The sequence below is a fragment of the Ambystoma mexicanum genome, chromosome 3p (assembly GCF_040938575.1).
Source record: "Ambystoma mexicanum isolate Mex_15411 chromosome 3p, UKY_AmexF1_1, whole genome shotgun sequence".
NCBI classification, from domain to species: Eukaryota; Metazoa; Chordata; class Amphibia; order Caudata; family Ambystomatidae; genus Ambystoma; species Ambystoma mexicanum.
In genome coordinates, this window is record NC_090925.1 from 317,078,474 (window position 1) to 317,098,120 (window position 19,647).

The 19,647-nt window shown below is 47.1% G+C and overlaps 1 protein-coding gene across 2 annotated transcripts in view; it reads right to left on the reverse strand.

Moving 5' to 3' along the window:
- DNAJC5 (DnaJ heat shock protein family (Hsp40) member C5) overlaps nt 1-19,647 on the reverse strand; it is a 427,552-nt gene that overhangs the window by 60,444 nt on the left and 347,461 nt on the right. For both annotated transcript variants that reach the window (XM_069650857.1, XM_069650859.1), the window contains one exon: nt 17,680-17,797. In XM_069650857.1, the coding sequence (XP_069506958.1) occupies nt 17,680-17,786 (107 nt within the window). In that variant the 5' untranslated portion in view covers nt 17,787-17,797. The remainder of the gene's footprint in view (nt 1-17,679; nt 17,798-19,647) is intronic.

Here is a 19,647-nt window from a genome sequence, read left to right on the forward strand (position 1 = left end):
CCAAAATAAATAAAATAAAGCACTAAACCTTGGATTGAAAGCAACAACCGAGTTTACCTTTTGACAGGTGGGAAAGGCGTGTGGGCGGAGCCATGAGCAAATGGGCGGAGTCTCGTGTGGCTGTGGGAGGGGCATACATCTCAGGAATTTTGATGTTCAAATGTAGGCAGGTATGGTACCACGGAGTCGGACAAGAACTTATTTAATGCGCTATGACCAACACGACTAGGAGAGGGGAAAAAAAACCTACGTTAATAAGACTTTTTATTCGTGGTCTACATGGCTTGGACATGTATCCTCAATGGAAAGTAGCATAAATCCCATTCCCATCCCACATCTGTGCGCAGAAAGCCGTACACAAACGAAATTATCCCTCTAACTGTACGGCGATGTGTTTCAATGGATTAAACATTACACAGCACAAGGGCGCCACCACGTGGAAAAACTAAGACAGAGAAGGAGCACCCCTCTGGCTAGAGTGGGGCTCGGGTTTAGACATTCAGATAAGGTCACCCCCGAGCAGGGCTTTCAATTGGGGCACTGCTTGTGAGCCGAGGCTCTCCATGCCACCCCGCTACAGAGCTGTAACACTTATGTTGTAGCAGTCTCCCACCTCCACCAAGCGGAGACACTGTAAAGTGCATTTGCGATTGGTCCCACTTCATATCTATTGAGAAGAATACATTTGAGCAGGGCCGGGTCTTCGTGGTGAGAACAAAACAGCCAGCAGCCCAACAATGGTGGGTGGGGGTCATTACTAAGCAGCTAGCAGCCCGACGTGGGGGCGGGTGGTAGAGCCAGTTGCCAGACGCCGCACATTGCGCAGAGGTGCCGATTATGGATCTATTCATTTATTCAGGGGCTGGGCCCCTTTTTCTTTGTTATCTTTAGTCACAGGCCACAATAATAATTTGCGGCCTGGAAAAGCCACTGGGGCCATTGACGAGTCAGGGTGAAATGCCTGCTTCCTGTCAAACCCTGCCGAAGAGGTCTGCAATCCCCTCCACCTCAACGGCCTGTGACAGCAGGTGGGGACCCTGCTCCACACGGTCTTGCTTACTTGCCGAAACTAATATGGTTTTCGATTAAGAACATTATTTTTCTTCACTCGATCTATACATTTTCATTTTCTTTATTTTTTTAGATAAATTGGAGCACCATCGTTATTTTTAAATAAAATTAAAAACAAGATTTTAAGACTGGAGTTGGTATTAACTTTCTATATCCTATTAATACATAATTTCCACGGTTAACCTTGATAACAGGGTTTTACAATTTCTCTAAAAATACCAGTTTACAAGGGAAGGTTACGAAGAATTTTTATCCCCCCTCCCCCCAAAACTAACCACCACAAATTGATTACTGTAAACTGCTGTATATTTTTTGTGGGAATAATGCTTGCATTCCCATGTGCGCAGCACCCCTAAACTCTCTCCCACCCCACAGTTCTGTATAGTTTGGGGAAGGCAGACCTTGACGTAGCTTTTGCCCCAACTACTGGCAACGCCCAAAACTTAGTCCAAGCTCCCTTGTTAGAGCCCTCTACTCGATTTCTAACCCCACTTAAGTCACTGCCAGCAAGTATAGGTATTGGGGATTGCACTCTGACGATTCATTGAAGCCTGCCACCTAGTTAACGTTTAGGACCTTCTAAAATAATACAGGTGCCGTGAAGCATTCTCCCACTCTCCCCCGTCAGAGGTGGTGTGCAAGTTGAAGGAAAGCATGGGGAAGTGGAACAGGGACTTAATGCGGATTTCAATGTTAGTATGACTAGAACAGGGCTAGATGGAGCTCAGGGAGCACCCTGATTTATTCGGTCTGTTCAAAGTATGAACATTGATCACCAGAAGTTTGTCACCCTGAAAGAACTCCTGTTTTCAGATATGGGAATAGTGATGAATCCTACCAAGTCCTCACAAAAGCCATACCTAAAGTCGCCTTCCAGTTGGCCAGGGAAAGGAAGACGCTGCCCGATCCTCACCTTGGGGGCGGTGTTAGCCGGGAGAATCACCTGGGAGAAGAAGGGCCCCAGGGAAATAAGAGGGCTTTGCCAGATGAGACGCAGTATTGGTCTTCCTCAAGGAAGAGAATATCCTTAATACCCGAATATAGAATGGCATGCTGTCAGAGTGTTTTTTATTTTCTCAAACTGACGGTCGGAACATGAATGAAGATAACCACAAGCAGCTATGTTCTGAGAGTCCGAAAACCCCTCTTAAAATTACTGACGTTAATAAACAGAAAAGCCCCAATGAGTCCCAAAGAAATAAGGAAGAAGAGTCTTTAAATGTTACCAAATTAATTCCTGAAAAACCACTCTTTTGTAAAGTCAAATAATACTTGGAATCCACGTAGTACTTTGGGGACTAGGTATGAGATGAAAAGTGAACGTGATAATGATACATTCACTAAGGGATTTATGGGACTAGTCCATAATATAGAATTCAGCTTTCTAAGTATTGGAACAAAGAAGACAACTGCAGAGGCAAAGGACTCCAGGCCGCAGTCAATTAGGAATAATGACCTACACCCGAGGAGTACTGGGAGTCATAAAAAGCCCACTCAGGAGCAGGCCATAGGAAGGGTCAGCAATAGAAGGTGCAGTAGTTTTCCCACCTCCATGTCATCAGCAGCCAAAGCAGAGGTAGTGTGGGAGCAGAGACGCCGGGACCACAGTGGCGTGCAAGGTCGATGCCGGTCCTGAGAGGGTCCTCATTGCTCCACACCGTAATTGCAGAGCTGGCGTAGCGGGAAGTGTCGGGAGAGACGACTCTCCCTCCAAGTAATGCAGCTGTAGAGGTCGCACAGCGGAAAGTGTTTCATTTGATAATTTTCTCCATTGTATTACAAACACTGATGGCAAGCGAGCACTGGCGTGGTGTTAAAGCCAGGAGAGTGCTGCTGGTGATTGACACGAGCCGCAGAGGACCGCAGAGAAGAGATTCCCGGACCGCGGGGGGAAAGTGACACAGAAAACCTGAAGCAGAGGACCTGAAGGCAGTGATGCAAACCGACATGCATGTCAGATCCTGTGCGTTCAGTGTTGGATATTAATCCCGGAGCGCTCTGTATCCACTTGCTGACCAAATCCAGGGGCCTCAACTATAGTAAAGTGATAATCGAAGTAAAACGAGGGAAAAAGAACCTTTTTGAATACCGAACCAAAAGAAAAAACGTTAATTCCTATGTTAACAACCAAGCTGATTTAAAAAGGGCACTGATGGAAACATAAGAATCCGATTGCCATTACAGAAGCGTGTGATTGTGACATTGTGGGACATAAAAAGAGACAGCAACAACCAGCGGCAATATCCATGCTAGAAAAGATACACACTCATTGCCAAAGGCAAAAGCAATTAAGAAAGAACCATAATTGCCAAAGCCAAAAGAAGACATTTGGTGTTTTCAATGTTGATAATTATTGCCCATATGAAAAGGAGGTCCTGAGAGAGAGACTTAAACCCACATTGTCAAAGCCAAAGAAGTGTGAAATTGGAACAAACGTTTTCAGCAGTTGGTTAGTGGAAAAGGGGAAATAATAGTGTCAGGAAGGCTGCCCTTGTCCCTGTCTGAGGAAAGACATTCAGATGGAGTGGAGGGTTCCATGTCTTAAAATCGTGGCAAAAATGCTGTGGTTTTGCCGCCACAATCATGTAAACGATGCGGGGGGACACCCCCGCAGCCCCCAGACCCATTATACCATTTAAGGGCAGGGGGGCCAACTCCGCAACCCCCTTAAATGGCATAATGATGTACACCTTTACCGGGTCAAACCACAGCATTTTTGCCACAATTGTTTTACCGGCGACATTTTTGCCACAATTTTATTACGTGATACCGAGTGGAGCATAACCTGCAGAGAATGTGGCACCCACATGGGTGTAACAAACAGCATCAGTGTGGTTCTTGTTTCCCTTGAAGTGGTTCTTATATTTGAAGTTGTGGAGCAAAAAAACATTGCTAATTTGTTTTGAGTTCAAACCTTACCACCAAAGTACTGACAAGTAGTAGTTTACTCTAGCCTGGCAGGAGAGTACACCAGGTCAGACACTGTTGTAGTAGTTGGATCTGTTCAGGCAGGAGAGTACACAAGAGCAGAGAACTGTGTCTTAACAAGCCTGGAAGGTGAGTGGACCAGGTGGGAGCCTTTGAAGTACTGCGGTATGGCTAAAAGTCTTGAAGAAGTTGAAGAACCACTAAACAGACCTTCCAGGATTTTGCGGCATGAAATGGCAAATTTTGTGGCATGAAATGGGAAATTCTGCGACACAAACCCTTATTTATTGCGGCATTTTTGCAGGACATTTTGTATTAACTGGAGGGTGCAAGATTGCCACATTGCAGGAAATAGGCAGAGTGCAAGGCTACAAGAGAGCCAGGGTATCATTATTATGTATCTTTTGTATTAATTTAATAGGAAGAGTCCCAGATGTCTCTGGCATGGCAGAACAGTGTTTGATTTGGCTACATTTCTGGTTTAATGTTCATGCCTATTTAATAGTATTAACTAAATTGATCATTATCAATTGTAATGCTGAAAATATTCCCCTTCTATGTTCTCCAATCCCCCAAACACACACACACCTCTCTCACCAACACACATCTCACAAACTCTCCATCACAACTTGCATTCCTTAACCTCTCACTCTGTCATACAAATACTCACGTGCTTTGTCACACTGTCAAGTCACAATTTGCACTGCCCAGCCCCTGCCACACTCCAAATCATACTCCAAACTCACACCTTACACTCTACAATTCCTCCCGCAATATACAGTCCTTCATTCTTTTGTGCTGCTTCTGCATCTTGTATCCTTTCTCCCATTCTATCGCACTCTTCCCCAATCTGCTGCTCACTGCCTCTTTCTGGCCAACCGCTTCCTCTCTGTTTTCTAGCTCACTGACCACACGCTCCCTCTACTTTCTGTACCTCTGCTCGCTCTCAGATTCCTCCTCTGACACAATGCACTCCCTCTGCTTTCTTGCCCATCACTTCACATCTCACCCATCACTCTCCTTCTCTCTCATAGTGTAACCATTTTTTTTTTTTTAATGTAGGTTTTGACCCAGTTCCTCAAATAATAGGGCATTTAAAAAAAGAATTGAGGATATGCTATTTTTAGACAACCCATTTTTGGAAATGAGCAGGTCACCTTACGGCGCATTTCCACAGGCTTGAGCTGTAGCGCAAATTGTGTGCTGGCCAGCTGCCTCGAATGGTGTTTTGGGTTGTTTGACCGAAGTGTAATTATTTGCATTATTTGCGGCGGAATTGACCATAGTTAATTTCGCTGCAAATTGAATTGCACTTCAGCCAAACAACCTAAAATGTACCTTTCACCACCAACCCACTCCCTCCCCTACTTAACTGCTTGGTTGCTGCCGCTTCCCCTGCAACCCTCTAACGTGGGTCGGATCCGACTCTGCAGGGTCCCTTTTTCGTTATTTTCTTTTTTTTCGGTCCCCGCCTCCAATTTTGGGGCAACCACTTCTGCAACCACCCTAGACCAAAAATACTGAACATGGGGAGCGGGTGACACCCCCGCAACACATGTTCAGTATTTATAAAAAAAAAAAATCGATCGAATAGTACTGGACGAAATAGGTCAAATTGTAACATTCGATAGATTTTTGTCATCAAAATGGGCAGTACTTTGAATAGAATCGCTCTCCCGGCAGTGTTCTGCAACCTCCCAGTGCCTTTCACAGGGACAGGCCCTCCAGGTGCCTGCCGCTGTAAAATGCGACCCAAAAAATGCATTTTTATCCTGTTTGAGGAACAGAAATGCAAGCGACACAGCAGTGGTTCATACCTTAAAAGAAATGCATGACAGGGTCAGGAAAGACCCTGTCATGCAGTGGCAGCCCCACATCCCGTGCGCGTAGGGTTGCCTACAATTTCTGTACATTTAAAAGTGCATCTTGCTTGGGAATGAGGGATGCGCTTTTAAATTGACAGATACGCCACTTTATTTGATCAAGGATGTGAAAAAGGCCACCTGAATGGGCGAGCATATAAAATGTGCCCATTCATGTGTGACTTGTGGATTGGGCTGCACTTTTTTGGGGTGCAAGTGATGAGATGTGTTAGTCCATTTAATTTCTTTTGTAAAAAAAAAAAAAAGTTGAGAACCTGGCACCCTGAGTATTATTTTTGCAGATTACTTAAAAAATGTAAAAAACATTTTTTTAAAGATGCTGTTTTTGCACAAAACGGCCGTTTTCGCAGCATTTTGCGGGATCGCAAAATCACTATAAGCTGGAGGGTCTGACTAAAGTGTTTTTATTGATTAATGCAGAATCATCCTGGCAAATTAATAACATTGAAGGAAGTGTTATGTGAACTGCTGCTGAAGTCTTCAATATTGTCAAACAAATGTTTTTGTGAACTGGTGCAGATATATCCTGACAAAGACCTTTGTTGAAACCAATGAAGTAAGAAAATGTTCTGAGTTGCTGAACATGAGTTATTTCAAGAAATTAGCGTTATCAAATTGGAACTGTGTGTTCGTAAGTGCGAACCAAAGAACTTTGTTACTAAACAGATGTCCTTACCCTTTCTAGGACTCTTAAAACAATTCATACTTTAAACTGGGGAAGGGGAATTTACCTGGATTAGAAGGAGAACGTTTCTTACCTGCAACTCCAGTTCTCCAGCATTGGTATCTTTCAAAGATTGACATGCTATGAATACTACCCATCGTCAGGCTGGAAATCCACAGTAACCTTTTGATTCCCCTTACTAGAGGCAAGAAGATCCTACATTTTGTAGTCAAACACCCTTGTTATGTGTGTTTCTGGTCCCCACCAATGGGACTTTGAGTTGTCCTAGACTAGACTAGACCCTTTTCTTCCTAGTCCCCTCAGATTCTGACCCTGTGGGGACCACCACCCAGAGGCATTTGTGGTTTTACCTGATGGGCAGAGTGAATCTATAAAAGATACCAATGCTGGAGAAAAGGTAACAAGCGTTCTTCTCCAGCATTGGATCTTTTATAGATGCACATGCTATGAATAGATCATGTAGCAGTACACAGTAGATGGTGGTGTACAAAGTTAACAATCACCACATTTGTGCTCCGTAAACCCATAGGATTGTACCTTATTGGAACAGGTGTTGTAGGACTGCTCTCCCTAGTTGCACATCCTTGGCGGGCTGCTTCTATTGGCAGTAGTGCCTTGTGAAAGTATGTGGCACTGACCAGGTAGCCATCTGGCAGATGTCTGCGATTGGAACTCCCGACCACCACGCTGCTGAGGAGTGGGCATGTGTGGGCACCAGAATGTGATGGTAGACGAGATCCACCTCGCTATGCTTTGCATGGAAAGTGCACTGTCTTTATTTGTTGGACCATACGCTAGGAAAAGATACGTTGACTTCTGGAAGGATTGGGTCCGGTCAATGTTGTATTTCAATGCTCGGTTGCCGTCAAGTGATTGCAACACCACCTCCGCTGGGGATGTTGGTTTGTTAAAGAAAACTGGTAAGGCGATCATCAAGTTCTTGTGGAAGTCTGTGAGGACTTGGAAATTAATGGTGGGTTTGTCATGAGGAGCACTGTCTTTTTGAAAACGCAGGTAGGGCTGGTTAACTGTGAGGGCCTGCAGCTCCAATACCTTCCTGGCCGATGTTATTGCCACCAGAAACGCGACCTTCTATCAACAGATATTTCAGTGATGTAGTTGACAACGGTTAAAATGGTTTCTTCATGAGTCCTGAGAGTACAGTGTTATGGCTCAACTCCAGTGATAACCCTTTTACTGGTGGGAAACTCCTAAACAGGCCTCTGAGGAAGTGCTTCATTAGCCTGCAGCCGTAGAGTAGGTTTGGGGGGGGGAGAGAAGGGAGCCTTTATTCTGTAGCTAGAGATGGCTGCCAAATGCACCCTTATGGGGCAGTGGGTGCGGCCCTGTTTGGTTAGCCCGAGTAGGAATGGCAGTATGTCCTCTGGCGTCACCCGGAATGGGTTAAGCCTCTCCTGGTGTTCCCCACACTGGGTTTTTGCACCACTTGCAAAGCTGCTTCCACTTCAGGCCATATGACTGGTTAGTGAAGGGGGCCCTTGCTGCAGGCAAAATGTGCCTTCACTCCTGCGATATAGTGAAGCCTCCTAACTCTGGAAAGTCAGGAGTCAAGCCGTCAGTCGGAGTGATAGCAGGTCATGGTGTATGATCTTCCTTCGACCCTGGGTGATGAGGTCTGGGCAATCGCTGAGTTGGATGAGTTGGCCCCTGGAGAGCTGGACCAGGTCAGAGTACCAGGTCTGCCACGGCCAGTTCGGCGCAATGAAGATCACCTTGCAGGAGTGCCTCTTGATCATCTGTATTGTTCTGTGCAGGATTGGGAAAGACGGGAAAGCTTACGCGAAGAGACCGTCCCATGGAAAAGCAAACATGTTTCCCATTGAGCCTCTTTGGGGAGTACTGCTGGCGTACCTGGCGTACTTTTTGCTCTGAATTGCGACAAATAGGTCTACTGTTGGCTGTCCCCAGCATCGGAATAGCGACGGTAGAGTTGAGCTCCCATTCGTGGTTTTGCGACACTCACCTGCTGGGGCTGTCTAGCGTCTGGTTCAGAACTCCAAGAAGATGGAACGCTTGAAAGCTAATATCGTGGCCAATGGCCAATGCAAGGTCAATTGGGCTACCTTGGACAGTCTCTTGGACCTTGCCCCCACCCCCTGCTTCCGCAGATCATACATTTTGGTGGTATTGTCGGTTAGGACTTTGACTGTCTGGCCTTTCAGTATTGGGAGGATTAATCTAAGGGCCCACTGAAGTGCTCTGCGCTCGAGCACATTTAAATGGAGGAACATCTCCTGGGGTGTCCATAGCCCTCTCGCGTGCAGTTGATCCACTTGTGCGTCCCCACCCTTGCAGGGAGGAGTCGGTCACCAGCGCTTTGTTGGGCGTCGGTTCCCGAAATGGCTTCCCTCTGCGGACATTGGCCCTGTTGGCCCACCATTGGAGTTGCAAGCACAGCCTGGGAGGGATCTGCAACTTAACCCTCCAATGATCCGTTACATGGTACCAGTTTGACACCAGTAATTTTTGCAGTGGCCTCATGTGGAGCCTGCAGTGCCAGACCAGGGGTATGTATGACGCCAATGTTCTGAGCAGCTGCATGCAGTGGTGCACTGTTTGTATTTTGTTTGGTGTGAACGTTTTCAGCAGTAATGCAAGGGCGTTTACTCTGTCGTGTGAGGGACGCACTCTGGGTTCCCGGGTGGAGAATTCCACTCGAAGGAATTCAAGTTTCTTCGACGGCTGCAAGGAGGATTTTTTGTAATGGATGATGAATCCTTATGTTTGGAGGAGACGCACTGATGCTGCCATACAGAGCTTCGCTCTTGCCTTAGATGGTGGGTGCACTAGCCAGTCATCTAAATGGGGATGAATGTGATGACCCTGTTTGTGGGGATTGGCCGCCACTGGTGCAAGGCACTTTGTAAAGGTGCGTGGAGAAGATTTTAGGCTGTTTGGAATCACTGTGAATTGGTAGTGCGACTTGCGGACCACAAACTGGAGATACATACGATGCCCTTGGTGGATGGGGATGTGAAAGTAGGCGCCCCTGAAGATCCCGGGATGTGAGGTAGTCGTGGTGCTGCATTGCTTCTATTACGTGCTGTAGCGTGACCATGGTAAATCTTTGGCTCTTGATGTATTTAACCTCGGCAAGTCCATGAAGGCAGCAATGGGGTGTCTGTGTTGTCTTTCTGTGGGTTTCTTCGTCAACGACCCGGTTTTATGGAGCGTTGTCTACTAGCCGGCCTTGTGGAGTGTTGTGGATGAGACAGTTTTGTGGGGCTTTCTCAAGGGCTAGCTGCCCTGTGTTTGATAGGCGAGCTTGCCTTGTGTTTGTGCTTCATCGCCGTCGATTAGCCCACCTTATGTGCCTTTGCCCGCTCCAGTTCCGACGACAAGGCTGAAGTGTGCTTATGAGCCTTCGGCATATCGACAGGCTTCGTCGCAAATGGTTTATGCCCTTTCGGTGTAGTCAACGACAAAGGGTTTGTGGCTACGGCCGCAGACGGCGATGGCGTAGAACCCCCCTGTGGCAAGTCCTAGCTACTCCTGGTGTTTTGGGTGTTCTCTGACACCACTGCTGGAATAAGCGGCTACTGACGAGGCTTCTTTTTTCTCGCCCACTGACCTTGACTTGTGGTTGTGTTTCCGTCTGTCTGTCGACTTGCCGCCTTCCGCCCCAGACCTCCGTCCTGATGACGACGGACCTACTCCGGGTTACAACGGCCTTTCTGGCCCCTTAGAGTGCCTCTTCTCACCCACTGTCTACAGCTCACAGTCGTGGATAACTCAGTGTTAGTTTTTTTTGGCAGCCAGCCTTTTCCTCAACTGCAGTTGTTTCCCTGTAGGCGTGGCCATGCTGTTGGTCGATTCGACGTCAGAGGGATACTCCGGATAGTTCCCCCCCCCCTCATGGAGCCAACAGACCAGTGTTCAATTTCTATCCTCGAGTATTTTGGAAATAAGACCGATACAGATAGTGCAGTTGTCAAGCGTGTGGTGGGGGTACAGGAAGTATATGCAGTTGGAGTGTTTATCTCCCTCATCTACATTTTTCAGGCCACAAGTGGCACATGCCTTTAAAAGGGGTGTCCTTTTGCCCCCATCCCCACTTATATGTCACATATTGTTGCTGTAGACTTGATGGTTGAATTTGTCGAGAACAAGAAGCAGAAAAAAAAGCTATTTGTAATGGATTATCACCTAGATTCTATTTGTAGAAAACCAGAGAACTGCCTCTGCTTCAACACGCAGTTAGAATCTGAGGGGAATAGGAAGAGGGTCTAGTCTAGGACTACTTAAGGTCCCGTTGGTGAGGACCAAAACCACCAGACTACAAAATGTAGGTTTTCCTTGCCTCTAGCAAGGGGAATCAGATAATCAAGGATTTCCAGCCTGACAGTAAATATTCGTAGCAAGTGAAATATGAAAAATCCAATGCTGGATAAACCGTTATTATGATGTGAATTTAACAGTTATATTTGTTGCTGTTGAACTGCCATATATTGTCTTGTTAAGTTGCGTATGATTATGTGTGAGGGACACAATGTTTTTGTCAGTGTTTCCTTTAGTTTATTTTAGGCAAGGAAATTCTCATCAGGGTAGTGAGGTGTTTGTCCAGCTTTTTGAGTTAATAAAACGGCATCTTTTGAAAAGCCTTCACAATGTTGTCCACCTCACATTTCTGACCCCTCACATAACTGAGCTCCTTGGCCGCAGAGCTCAAACAAGTAAAGGACATCTACCATACGCGTCCCGACCTCAGGCACATACCTTACCCGTTGAGTGATTCGCCTTCTGGGCCGATCCCTAGAATATGCAATATTCTTGCACTTTTAACCTAGCCTTTCATTGGGGCCATAAGACCCCTTTACTCTTTCCTAAGGTCGCCTGTGGGTTCTGTATCCGAGACAGTATCCTTAAAATTGGGTTGAGGCAGGGCTGGTACTAGCACCAGGTAAACTGTCAGGTAAGTGGGGTCCCTGGAGTGGCGATGTAGAAGACCTCATACGAATTCCACAAGACACCGCCCCCACCCCACCACCATCATCATCTCAGCCACTCTCTCGGTCGAGCAGTTGAAGATCTTGTTGCTGTATCGCACTGTTGTGGGCTTGAAATCCACTTGCCACTCTACTTTGCAAAACACTACTGCAGGCTCCAACAAGGTAACCCGTGCATTACTCAAGTTGGTCATACCACTTATCAGCAGTGACCGTGCAAAAGAAGATGCAGAGTGGGATTAAGGAGAGCCATTGTAAGCATCCATTATGTACACTATAAAAGGTTAAACCAAAAGAGGCGATGGCTGGAAGGTTTAGATTAAATCTTAACCTCTGGCATTGCTCTGGGAAACCCTCCAGACCATCGTTCCTCGCCTGCCAAACCATTACAGAAGGGGAAAAAACTGTATGCAAATCAGGCTTGGTCCCACCCCAAAAGGAGGAGTCCAGCACTAACTGCTAGGTCACATCCCTTCTGCACGAGACCACAAACATCACCAGACATGTTTCAGCTTTATTGGGCGTCGTCAGTAAGTTGTAGCTACGGTCTCTATAAAAGAGGTACTTACAAATGTATGCCAATCCTTGGCACTAGTATTTACAGGGATATGGGTATCTGCTAATCATAAAAAGGGGGTGCACATCCTGATTGAAAGGGGCAGGGGGGCAAGCACCTCTTTTTCCCTTTGAAACCACCTCCAGCTACTGATTGTAGCTTGGACTCTCCTAAAACTGACCTCCATTTCAATCTTATAAACTGCCTGGCCGCAGTAGGGGACTGGATGGGCAAAAATTGGCTAAAGCTAAATGGAGAGAAAACAGATTATGTTAACAGGCTCTGTTACAGAGCAGACAGCCTAGACCAAGAATTTAGGCCAGAATCTCTCGTACCATGTCCCAAACCTAGTGAATTAGTTTAAAGTCTTGGTGAAAAAATCTTGCCCACTGGCTCCCGGGAGCTTCATATTTTGTTATGTAAATTTAGGCTTTCTGAAGTTGAACATTTTGGAAAAACGCTGCCGTTTTGTCAGTCAGAATCCCGGGCCAAAGCAGTAGCGGCATCTATCCTAGGGACATTAGACTATTGTAAATGGCATCTACTTAGACCAACCATCCTTTTTAATCCAGCGGTTGCATCTATTTCAAAATGCTGCAGCCCAGCTGGCTTTGGGAGCTAACAGTCTTTATCACGCTCACGATCTTGACCAGCAACTCCACTGGCTGCCAGTGAAGTCACATTAAATATAAGATCTTCTGCATTGCACACCGTGCAATTCATCAGTCCGGTGCCAAGTACCTTCGAACTAAACTGACCCCCTACATACCATTGAGGGCTCTTGGGTAGGCTTCTCAGAAACTCCTGACAGTTCCAAGATTCCACAGAGTATGGGCAGGAGGTTGAGCGTTTTCGACTCTTCCACCTGCTAAGTGGAACCCCTCCCAGCCCAGTTACGGGAGGCGAGTGACCATTTGGGCTTTCGGAAAGCTCTAAAAACATTTTTCAATATTTGATCTCCTGTTTACAGAGGTCCTATCTCACCAGCTGTTTTTATCTTTAGCCCCTAGATGCCTCTGGGTCCTAGTTAAAGCTTTAGAAATACCTTCACATTACATTGCGATTGGTAGAGGGAGGGGTGAAGACATCATGGCTGCTTATAACTGGTTGTCCTAATTGTCGAGTGCATACAGCTTCAGAGCAGTGATGACAGACAGTGAACAGAAAAGAGGCGGCACTCTAGTCCTCCTTCCAAGCACCATCACCATAAACACAAGCAGCATTGCAGATACTCAAACGAGAAGAAAATGATTGAGAGTTCCATGGCTGAAGTGATGCCAGAGAGTTTGTCGCACCTTGAAATGCTTCTGTATAGGCGCGTTATAAATACCATATCATACCATATCATATCAGGCAGTCCCACCTGCACCTCAGCCCCTGGGTCCCTCGGCACCCTTCACCAGGGACAGCATTACTGGATTCAGGGGAAGCCCCAGTGGAAATTGATCCAGCAGGCAATCTTATTGATGAAGAGGGGAAGTCTTTGCAGGGAAGTGAAGACATGAGGATTTCCCCCCAAACCCTCTCTCCTTCCCCGGGGCCCCCCCTCCGTACATTGCCACATCGGCAGACCCAGTGGACAAAAAGCGTGACGGCAACCTGAAACACACTTCTACCATAAGTGGAATTAGTAGACTTGGAATTTATGCTGGCTATGCAGCTCAGTTGCTTTTCTTGGACTTCATGCTCTTCACGATAAGAGGATGGAGCTGGCAGTTCCCCGCTTCTGGAGGTCATGGAATCTAGCAGGTACAATACCAGTCTGATCAACTAGGCCATTCTAAGGATTGCAGGGACCATTCTTTTTCGAACTCCAATGACAGATTTTTTGAAGAACCACCCAGTGACCGAAAATCTGCTCACTCCTACAGGGGGAGTGGTTGATTCTTCACTTCAAAGCTTTCCCTTTCAGAGTACCTCTCTTCCTACCACTCCGGCATCCAAAGGTTACTTAAGTAACCAAGCCAGGGTCATCTCATCAAGAGGCTGAACAGTGGCCACCTCCTCTACTATGAGTGGGAATGGCATCTAGGCTTCCCCTTGGGCATAGCCTTGCCTCGAACATTCCAGTGGTGAATTGCCAACAGTTGTTTGCAGACTCTTGGCAGGATATTACGGATGCCTGGGTCATAGGTTTCCCAAGAGGGTATCTTTTTTCTCGATTATTTTTCAGATTCAGAAGCCATCCAGGGGAATACAGGCTCATTTTGTATCTGAAGAAGCCGAGTCGCTTCCTCGCCTACAAGCCTTCCTGCGTGTAAATTGATGGGCCTGGATGACTGCCATCGATCTGAAAAATGGCTATCTGCATATACTAATCGGAAGACTCCTCAACAATTCCTAGGATTTGCAGTGGGTCCAGCAGGAAAACAGTTGTAGGTTATTACCCTTGGCGTGTCATCTGCAGCTTTAGTCTCCATCAAGATGCTAGGCCCCACTGCTGGTCTCTTGCACAAGGAAGGCATCACTGTCCATCTGAACCTGGACTACTTCCTGGTTCGGGCCACCTCAGAAGAGTATGTGCCCAGCATATAGCCAGGGTTTGTAAACTCCAACAGCATGCGTTTAGCTCAACTAGAGAAAATCATTCTTTTTCCTTTCCAAGACCATCATTTTCGTTAAGATCAACCTCTGCAAGGGTCTAGTCAGGAGAATTCCTCCTTCAACCAAATGTCCTGTCTCTCTCCAGAGACACTCCAACATAAACTAACCCTTCAGGATTATGAAGGTCATGGTTCACATTGCATTGGGAAATAGGGGCCTGCAAAGCAGCTGCCTGGCAGGCAACCGTCCACCTCAAACCTCTGGTTCTGTATCTCCTGGATCATTGGTCACCTGCCTCAAGGAATTACCACATCCAGATTCCAGTCACAGGAGAGTCAGGCATTTCTTAGCTGGTGGGGGAATCACCATCACCTGCTAATGGGGATCGATCTTGATATAGTGACTCCTGTCGTTCTGAAAATAAGACGCCAGCTAGACAGGCTTGGAACACTGGGGTCCCCATTAATCGAGGGTCGATGGACTTTGGCAGATGTACTAACAGCCTTGAATTGGAGGGGACAACACGTTCTAAGAAGGACAACCAATTTGCCAAGGCTGACATCTACTGGCAAGCAGGAACCCAGTAGAGTCCTCCAAACAAAATCACCATCTTCATTGTTTTAATCTTTGGCAGTGGGACCACGTTCAGGATCCAAGGGCTGATTACCTCACAGGGTGAGAGAATATGGTTGCAGACAGTCTGGGCAAGTCTCTCGCCTCGTCAGTGGATAAATGCCTGCATCCTTGCATTTCCAACTCCTGACTGTTGCGGTCTGCCTCAATGTTGAATTCTCTTTCCACAGTGTGCAGCTCTGAAGCTGGATCCAGTGGTATGGGTGGCTGAGGAGTTTCCCTCTCCTGGCCAAGGTTCTTCAGAAGGTGCAGTAGGAGGGTTGCACCCTAATCTTCGTGGGACCCTACTGTTCCGACTATATGGTCCCTGCTTCTGCGATTCCTGAACACGGATATGCCATTCCAGCATCAAACATCTCCTGTACCAATTTGCAGCCTGGTTCGTCCAACGGTGTCCCCCACGACATTAAGGACGTTAATGGCATTGGGCATCTCCAGGGAAGGTGCCCAAGATAAAGGGCTTGAGGAACTTGTCCACATTGGATTCAAACAAGTATAATTGGTCCTCCATTTCCTCGTGGAGGTCTTACCCAGGCACTGTGCAGCCATGAAAAATACTGGAGTTAATCTGATGGCTTGAAGCTAGGCCTGGTGGAATTGTCAATCAGATTACAATGGGCGCGATCAGAGCCTTTTGCAAATGAGTTTCCACTTTACCTGTAATACAACCTTTTGTCAAGCATTTGTTGCCAACTAGTAGTGTTGGTGTTGGTCTGGTACTTAGTGCTTGTTCTCCAGCAACTTCATGTGCATCAGTTTGAGCCTTTGGACACGGTCAACTTGAAATTCCTATCTGGGAAGGTCGTATGCTTTGTCGGCATCAGAGACGTTTTAGGTCTCAGATCTGTACCTTCCCATTTCTCTTGAGATGGTGATTATCCAACTGGGCCTCTGCTTTCAACCTAAGATTTGCTCAACATTCCACATCAACCAAGATCGGTCTCTTCCAGTCTTTTTTACCCGACCCATCACTGTCTGGAGAAGACGCTCTACAGACTATGGATGTGCACTGGGCTCACAAGTTCTATAAGAATAGGACTGAACAGTTTTGTTTGCTGAGAGTCCAACAATTGATATTGGTGGAGGTTCTAGCAGAAAGAAACCCACAATCTACACCTTAAGCCGCTAAATATGGGCTGCCGTCTGTACATCCTATCCCTAGGTAAAAAGGTTCCTCATCCCACTGTGCGACAAGATTGAGCAACTAGAGCGATGGTAGGCTGTTGGTCGGAGGCGATCCGATCACAAACTTTGGTGCCAGGATTCTTAAAGATGCTCGCACTGAGCAGTATTTGATACAGTCAATTAAAGTAGCCCTCTTGATCATGGTGGCCATTGTTTAGAGATGTGTGTTTGGCCGCCGGTTGACTGGTATTGCTTGGTATGTCTTTAACCAGAAAGGACTGACAATGTAGGGGGACGGAGGGCAGTGATAGCCAGATTATGCATGGTGATCCTCATTAATCCTGGTAATTCCGACTCATCATAGAATTTATGTCCCACCCTCCTCCCTCTGACCAAGAGTGTAACCTTCACTCCTTCGGGAGAAGGTAAAATAAGCGAACTTTGGGTTGGCAAGAGGCCTTATGGCCAGAGTAAGGGGCTAGTTTAAAAGAACACAAATATTGTATATTCTAGGGATCTGTCCGGAAGCCGATTTTGCCTTCAACTTATAAAGAACTGTGATAAGTCAGAAGGACCAGGAGTAAAGAGGATTCTGATGATTTCCATTGGTTTCCTGGCCATTCCACCTCTCATGCACTTTGGTCACCTGGAAGAACACTGATGTGTGAAGTGCCCATAAGGAGACACTGAACAAAACCCCTATTAAAAAAAAGAAATTAAAAAAATAGTGCATGATCGCAATCCAAGCAGCTAGTCCTCCCAGGCATAGACTAGAGAAATTCAGAGAATCTCTGGCCCCAACCTGGCAGCCCTTCCAACCATAATGCATGGGCTCCAACCAGCCGGCCCTGCCAGCCATGATGCAGGTGCTCCAACCATCCTGCCCTGCCAGCCATGATGCAGGTGCTCCAACCATCCTGCCCTCCCAACCATGATGCAGGTGCTCCAACCATCCTGCCCTCCCAACCATGATGCAGGTGCTCCAACCATCCAGCTCTCCCAGTCATGCAAGTGGCTCCAGCCCTCCCAGTCATGCATGTGGCTCCAGCCAACCAGCCCTCCCAGTCATGTATGTAGCTCCAGCCAGCCGGCCCTCCAGCCATGCACATGGCTCCAGCCAGCCGACCCCCCCAGCCATGCACAGGCTCCAACCAGCCGATCTCCCCCCCCCCCCCGAGCCATGCACGGGTTCCAACCCACATGCTGCGTTTGTGCTTCAACAGAGCTCCCTAAAAAACACTGCAGCCTGTTGAGGATTTGCTAATTCCAAAGTGGGGTGCGCTTCACCTGTAGCACTTCTTGATGTCATCGGGTGTGGCATTCTTATCCAGTCCAAGGACATGGTAAAGCGAGTCTCCAGATGTGGATAGGGAGCGTTGCCGCTGGTCAGACATGATGAACTAATCTGCAATGTAAAAGGGAAAAAAAAAAACACAAATAGGTGGGTTATTCATGTTAAGCCTTTCGCTCATACTCATGTGCCAATCCAGAAATCTATCTCACTCACACAAACAGGCTGAGCCAGAATCATCTCACCCCCATATGCTTCCCAAATGAAGACAAAACCTCGGCAGTGTTAAGGCTGAGCAGGCTTAACAGGATTGATAAGAGTGTCTTATAAATGAGGGCAGGGACTTCTGGCAGCCTATCCTCTGCAGCTCAGTCTTTAGATCTACAGATTTCCAACGTTTTCTGCTTCTAGAACTCCCTCAGACCTTAAAAGAAATTAGGGGATATCACTAGCAGCATGCCTTCTCTCTTTAACCTATCCAGGTTCTGCAACCTGCGACTCTACAGTTGCTTGGGACTAGGACTCCCATGATCCCTCATTGACCATTCTGGCAAGGGCTGATGGTAGCTGTAGTCTAAAGTAACTGGAGAAACAAAAGGTTGCAAACCCCTGCGGCAAGTCAATAGCAGTATCTGCAGTTCGCCGAGTTGTTTGCTAACAGGGTCACCCTTTCAAATGGAAATTTTAAGACAATGTACACGGACAACTGTTATGGTACACAAACCGACTAAAAATGAAAAGCACAACATTTGGAAGCAGCACAAATCAGGGATTTTATTACTGTCATGTATAGATTTAGCGCTCCGTCTCTGGACATGAGCCGCATGGTCGGGTTCGCTCTCTCGTCTAACTTTAGGTGAAGCCTCTTTTTCTTGCTTTCTCCGTCCCTCCCCATCCACCACCTTTTCCTCGGTTGGTGTGGTCTTGTGGGCTCTGTTCGCTCCATTTCTATCAGTGTGCATGGATACATGTGGTCAGTGTCAGTTGTGAGAAACCAGGGGATATCCTCACTTCGATTCCCCTTGCATCCTCTTCTCAGGGAAAGGTGATTGCTTTTGGAACTCGCCCATAGGGGTGGAGAAGCAAGGGAGGATCACCTGGGTGGTGGGTCCTTGGGGATTGAGAGTGGGGTACCCACAGGCGAGACATGGTATCCCCTTTCCCTATTAAAGAACAACTTAACCTCCCCCAGCCTTCACAGCTATTATACAACATCTCCCCTCATTTTCCAACACTTTACCTATGACAGTACTGGGACGAGGAAGAGGTGACTTGGAGTAATAAACACTGGTAACTCCTTTCACCAGTCTAGTACTGGAACAAGGAGGATCCCTGCAAAGTACTGTCAAGGTCAGGCATGTCCCTTTAATATTGGGCAGGCAAGTCCAATTGGAAGCTCACACCTGCAACCTGTAAAGTGGTGGCATGTGTATACAAGGAGATCAACAGGGAGGCCTGTGTGGGAGAATACAGCAGGGGACCCTTTCCATGAGGCAGCCATGGTGGGACCTGAGAGGAAGCCAGGATTCTGGCAGAAGTCCCAGAAGACTTGTGGAGCCCAGAGCGAGTTTGGCATTAGACCGCCACATGTGTGGGAGCCTCTGTGCTCAGGAGAAAGCAGCTAGATCTGTGGAAAAGGAAGAAAGAAGGAAGGACGCCGTCTGCGGAAGAGAAGCGGAGCTGCCGGCATATGCAGGGAAGCACCCGGAGCACGAGACCAGCCTGCAAGCCTGTGAAACAAAGGAGAAGTAACAGAGCCAACGGAGAGGAACGCCAAGGGCAAGTGAGTGCAGGGAAAAGGCAGTCGAAGTCAGGGTGCTCCTAGGGCTTACGCATGAATAACAAACTGCTGTATGAAGCATATTGAATACCAAACTGAACTAAACTTTGTGGGCAAAGCGGTTAGCTGATGAAAGTCAAAAGGGAAAGTGCCCATTTGTAAACAACCTACGGAAAAGAGCGCA